The sequence below is a fragment of the Mus caroli genome, chromosome 9, assembly GCF_900094665.2.
Source record: "Mus caroli chromosome 9, CAROLI_EIJ_v1.1, whole genome shotgun sequence".
NCBI classification, from domain to species: Eukaryota; Metazoa; Chordata; class Mammalia; order Rodentia; family Muridae; genus Mus; species Mus caroli.
In genome coordinates this window covers 15,775,100-15,781,458 of record NC_034578.1, presented here as the reverse complement: position 1 = coordinate 15,781,458, position 6,359 = coordinate 15,775,100, and the positions used below count along the sequence as shown (strand labels likewise).

The 6,359-nt window shown below is 35.4% G+C and overlaps 1 protein-coding gene across 1 annotated transcript; it reads left to right on the top strand.

Annotated features, from left to right (window-relative positions):
• Window positions 1-2,075: 2,075 nt before the first annotated feature.
• On the top strand, window positions 2,076-3,152 carry LOC110301454 (olfactory receptor 7D4-like). Its single transcript, XM_021171918.2, has one exon. It carries the CDS (start codon window positions 2,079-2,081, stop codon window positions 3,018-3,020), a length of 942 nt encoding a protein of 313 aa, XP_021027577.1. The 5' UTR covers window positions 2,076-2,078; the 3' UTR covers window positions 3,021-3,152.
• Window positions 3,153-6,359: the final 3,207 nt, after the last annotated feature.

Below are 6,359 nucleotides of genomic sequence, written 5' to 3'. Positions count from 1 at the left end.
TGAAAGTAAGACCATGAATGTTGCAAAGGACATTTTAATCCAAAGGAAGAAAATTCTTATATAATTTATGGATAAAATTGAAGACAGTCATACTGATACTGAGAAATTCCATCACAACCCAGAAATTAGTATCTAATCATAAACTAAAGCCTTCAAAATGAAATAAATTTAGATACACTGTCATGCCCTTTATGCTCAACTGAAAATCATAATATATTCACCTCTCTTTTTGGCTAAACAGGGTTTCAGGATGGGTTCTGTTGTTTGTTTGTGTGATGTGTTTTGTTGTTTGTTTGTTTGCTTGCTTCTATGATGTTAAGGATTGAACTCAAAGCCATACACATGCTGAATACCCAGAAATAATAAGCTACATGTCTAGCACTACTAAAGTGTTTTGTGAATAATAATGGCCTCAGTGGGAGAGGATACTCCTAGCCCAGCAGCGACCTGATATGTCAGGGTGGTGGTGAGGAACCCAGAGGGGGTCCACCCTTTCAGAGGACAAAGGGAGGGATTGTTGGAGAAGGTGATCAAGAGGAGGGGTAGTGAGCAAGATGTAAATCAAATAAATGAAGATGAAATTTTAAAACAAAGTAAAAATTGCCTCCAACTTTGAATGTAGAAAGGAACTAGCTGAAGTGTAGAACTGTCATTCACTGAACAGATATTTGTAGAATAAGTAATTTTATAGCCATTTTTCTGTATTTGGAGACATGCGATGACTTTATATCTGTGGCTCTTTAAGTCCCTTCTATGAAGTGCTACAGTATTTCTCTAAAATTTCATACTCTTGTCTGTATATATTAAGTAACTTTTAGGTGACATATAACCTATTAATATAATGTAAACATTATGGTAGTTTTACTATGATTTTAAGGAACAAGAAAAATATCTATTACAAAAGAAGAAATATTATATTACATATAATATATAACATATATTGTATATATGTTGTTTATGGTTGTTGTTTGTTTCTACAGAGCTAAGGATTGAACTCAAAGTCATATACATGCTGAGTACCCAATAACACCTAGCTACATCTCTAGCCCTACTAAAGGTTTTGTGAATAAGAATAGCTTCAGTGGGAGAATATGCACATACATTTCCACCCCACATATACATGTGTATGTATGATATATATTATACATATCTCACATACATACACACACACACACATCTGTCTGTCTGTCTGTCTGTCTAATCTATTTCAGGGCTTTTTCATTTTTATTTTTCTTGGAAATATAGCTATGAGAAGCCCAGGCTGCTTCATATCTGAGATCCTCCTTCATTTATTTCAGTACTGCAATTAGCAAAATGTATTATCATGATTGTCTGTTTTTCTTGTTTTAGATTTTAATTTTTGTTTTATTTTGTATTTCTTCTCAAATTGCTGAAGATCAAAGTGAAGCCATGTGCATGATAAGCAAATGAGATACTTTTGATGTGTTGTCTATGGTATCCATGAAATATAGCATTCATTGTTTAATATTATATGCAGTGCAGGAAATATGAAATAAAGAAGACACAGTTGCTTGAGTATAAGAAAAATTAAGAATAATATAAACATGCAAGGAAAATGTAACTGTATGATGGAGCTTTTGAATTGATCTTTGGGGTTAGGCATATTATGATGTAGTTAGACAGATGAATTAGAGAGGACTGACACCTTCTGCATAACAATAGTGAGATTTCCTAATTTTCAAAATATATTTCTTTGAATCAAATGAAACAAGATAGTCTGGCAAAAGCACAAGTTAATAAAATATTTTCAAATTCTACAACCAATAGTTGCTTGTCCTATATTTTCCTGGGACTCTAAGAGGCATTTACTACAAAGCAGAGGGGAAATGTTCATGAAAACGGGTTCTGTCTCAGAAATTATTTAGAAGATATCATTTACTGTAAACCAGGAAAGTTGCAATGGACAAGGCATTGTGGTAGTGGTGAAAACAGCAGTCTGGGGCTGTAAAGCAAGCAAAAACTGTGATAAAATATAATACTCCATGAATGACTTTGTAATGAATGATACATTCATTGTAACTATGTTTGCTTATTTCCAGGTAAAGACTGCAAATTTTATGGAGCAAGAAAACATCACAGCTACTTCAATATTCATCCTTCTGGGACTTTCAAAAGAAACTGATATCCAGCCTCTTGTATTTGGGCTGTTCCTTTTCATTTACCTGGTCTGCATCACAGGAAATATGCTTATCATCCTGATCATTAGCTCAGATGCCCACCTCCAGACTCCAATGTATTTCTTTCTTTCTAACCTATCTTTTACAGACATTTGCTTCATATCCACCACAGTCCCCAAGATGTTAGTGAACATCCAGACACAGAATAAATCCATAACATATGAAGGCTGCCTTGCTCAGATGTATTTTTTCATGTTTTTTTCTGGATTGGATAGTTTGTTACTGACTGTAATGGCGTATGACCGGTTTGTGGCCATATGTCACCCCTTGCACTACATGATTGTCATGAGCCCTCACTTGTGTGTTAGTCTACTTCTACTGTCTTGTCTAATCTGCCTGGCCTATTCATTGTTGCAAACTTTAATGTTTTTGAGGGTGTCTTTCTGTAAGAAAACAGAAATACCCCACTACTTCTGTGAACTTGCTCAGATTCTCAAGCTTGCCTGCTCAGACACATATGCCAATGATGTCCTGGTTTATTGTGTAACTGGTTTACTAGGTATTATTCCTCTGTCTGGGATTCTTTTCTCATATTCTAAAATTATCAACTCTATAGTGGGCATTTCATCTGCTAGGGGTAAGTATAAAGCCTTTTCTACTTGTGGCTCTCATCTTTCAGTGGTCTCATTGTTCTATGGCACAGGCCTTGGGGTCTACCTTACTTCTCAAATGTCCTATACATCCAGAGAGGGTTCAATAGCCTCAGTGATGTATACTGTGGTTACTCCTATGCTAAACCCTTTCATCTACAGCCTGAGGAACAAGGACTTGAATCAGGCTCTTGGAAGATTTTTTCATAGCATAGGAGACAGGTTTCGGTAGATAATAGAATCAAGAGGGGTGATGATAAGAGTATTTTAGCACAAGTTACATTCTTTTATATTCTTAAGACACAGAGAAGAAATATTACTCTGAAGTACAAGAATAAAATATTTTAAGACAATAGATAGAATAGAAACAACAAAGTGAATTATGAGTAGTCAGTAACTAGATTCCTTATGCAAATAATTTCAACTATATATACTTACAAGAATGGCGAGGGACAAGATAGAAAATACAACCAGTAAAAAGAGATATATGACATATACCTCATTGGCTCAACTCCTTAAGTTACTGTCTCCATGACAATGCTTGCTGGATGTTTTCTTTGGTCTTTGTCAGGGAAAAAAACTATATTAAAAATGTCTCAAAATGACTTTTCTTTTTTCCCACAAAATATATTTACTGAGGCTTGCTTTGGTTATTATTATTAGTCAGGATGGTGTAGCTCTGTGGCAGGGCTTCTGTATACCGTGTATTGTATACATAGTCCCTGAGTTTGCTTCAAAATAAGAAAGTAGAGAGTGATTGTTACTCATCTACAGAGAGAATCCCATTGGCATTTTGCTTTAAGATAAAATTCTGTGGCTGGTGCCAGTAAAAGTCTCTCTCTCTCTCTCTCTCTCTCTCTCTCTCTCTCTCTCTCTCTCTCTCTCTCTCTCACACACACACACACACACACACACATTATATAAATTCATATATATCAGCATGTTCTAATAGATATGAAATAAAAGCACAAACTGCTTACCAGTCAAAAAGTGGAGGCAGAAAAATCAGGAATCAAAGTCAGCCTGAACTTCATAGCAGTAAATAAAACATACAAAACAATTTGCTCAATATATTGTCCTGGCCTAGCTACACTTTCTCAAATCTTCACATTTGGTTCCATTTCGCAAACATGAAACAGAAGTTGCCTTGCACTTATTAACTTACAAGAGCTGTGATTACCTACAGAAGATCAAGCCAGTTAACATTCCAGCATGGATTGGGGAGGGACTTTTGAGTCTCTACTCCAAATTTAAGAGCTATTGACATATTATGGAGGGTTGTGGCCAGGGCAGTTTTCATCTTTCTTTGGTGGTTCGGGCATTAAAACTTTGCTCATGTCTAGGTGACCCCATGTGCATGGGCATGTATGTAATACCATGTGAAGTCAATGCGTTATTTTTAAAGAGATTTGCATGTGTGTGGAAGACATGTAGGGGAGGATTTTTTGGTGTGACTACGACAGAGGAGTTGAGGATAGTCTAATCAAGATATAATTTACAAATGTATGAAATTGTCAAATAATAAAATATGTTTAAAAGTGTAACTTAAAGAGCCTCATACAAGGATTCCCCTATACCAATGAGCTGAAAGAACCTTCTACATATGTCTTTAAAATCATAGGGGAATGCTCTGGAACTTAGATCACAAAACTAAAAAAGTTACCTTGAGTTGGCTTGAGTAATGCTGAATCATCCATTTGATGAGAAGTGAGACTAGACTTGGGCAAATTCAAAAGTTTTACTTGTATCTTTACCATTTATTAAAAAAAAAAATTCTGACTCTTGGCAATAATTACTGGATTGAATAGAGGATCAGCATTATATAACTAACATACAGACACATGGTAAGTGGCAGGCATTTGTGTGTGTGTGTGTGTATAAACACAGTATTTGTTGATCCCCCTCTTCCTTGTCAATAAGGGGGGTGTGTGTTCTAATGGCAAACCTTCCACTCCTGAAAGCTGTACCCCGCTACAAGAAACACCTGAGAGTAAGACATAAACTGACTGGCCCTCAGGAGTTTTATTCGGTGCAATAATACCTTACCCTTTATACACAGATCTCTAGCATTGGTACCTGATTTGAAATTGGAGGGGTGTGTGTTGGAGGGTGTGTCCAAGCTGTAGACCCTCATAAGCATGGATCAGTAGTGAATTGCCACCATTATTTTTCACTTTCTGTTTTAGAAGTTATTACTATACTACAAGGTTTATGAACTCTATGGGTATTTTGAGGCCAGATCACATTCTTTTCCCATGTGATGAAGGCTTCTCTGAGGATTACTCTATGATATTTAGATATTTACATAGTTTTTAGTCTCAATTCATTTTATGACATTAACATATGCTCTTCTCCCATTAAGTCATGGCTCTTTACCCAAAATATCTTTAGAGTACTCTCAGAATAAAATCTCCTTTGGTAATAACTACTGATCTATCATGAACCAGAAGCCAAGAAAAGGGACAATTAGAAAAACAAAACAAAACAAAAACAAAAAACAGGCTCAGAAGATGTACAAACAAGAGATCCAAAACAGAAATTAAAATATTGGCTTCTAGTTAGGAATCCTTGCCTGGAGAAGGGTTGAGATTCAGAAATAATGTCAAAGTGTTACAGAATTAATGTGCCTTCCCAGTGAGAAATCACTTTTAGAATCTAAGAGCTTAAGATAAAAAAAAATAATAGTAGCATATGACTACTTCTGGTTAGAACACTGGCTAAAAGAACAATTCTGGCACAAAAGAATACCAGCCTTGGAAAAAAAGTTAACCAGCATATGTAGGCCTTAGTGTTACACATTCCACATATGAAATTATCTGTAAACCTCTTTCATATCTCAGTCCCCTACTACACATTGAACAGAGTCATTTAAAGAGAAATAGGGTCTGAAACTGTCAGCTTAACCAAGTGGAACATTGATACAAGAAAGATATTGCTAGAATTACTTCTGAAACACACCAGTGCCACTCTTTTCAAATCCTTGTTATGTAGAGCCAGCTTGTCCACCTTCAGGCAGAATTTTGCTTTTCCTGAACCAGGACAAAATGGCAGACAAAGAAATAAAAATGTTGTCATCCTACACTTCCCCCCTTAATCTGAAAGTCAGTCTTGCCTTCTTCTATTATGGGAATTGACTAGAGGCAAATATTAGTGATTAAACATTAGAAGAAACGTTTGCTCAGCAACCCCAATCTTTAATTATGGTACATAATTCTCTTATACTTTCTAAAAAGCCTGGCTAAAACAATACTTATCTTCCACTCATATGAAGGAAATGCTCCTATAACTAAATTCTACGTTTTGTAACAAGTCCTAATAAAGATTTCACCCTGTATTGAAATAATATTTTAAATATAATATATTCTAATTATCATTTTCCCACCCTGTATTCCTTCCAGCCTGTGCTCATATCTGAATCCACCCACATTCTGGCATATAAGAAATGATATAATAATATAAAAATATTGGAATAGTACAAAACAAATAAACAGAAAACAGAAAAAAGCCCAAGAAAAGACACAAGAAACAGCTATAGATAAAGAGAACCACCTATTTGTGTATTCAGGAGCCC

Bases quoted from the DNA above. Each gene is read 5' to 3' on its own strand.
- LOC110301454 (XM_021171918.2), top strand. From the start codon at position 2,079: ATGGAGCAAGAAAACATCACAGCTACTTCAATATTCATCCTTCTGGGA.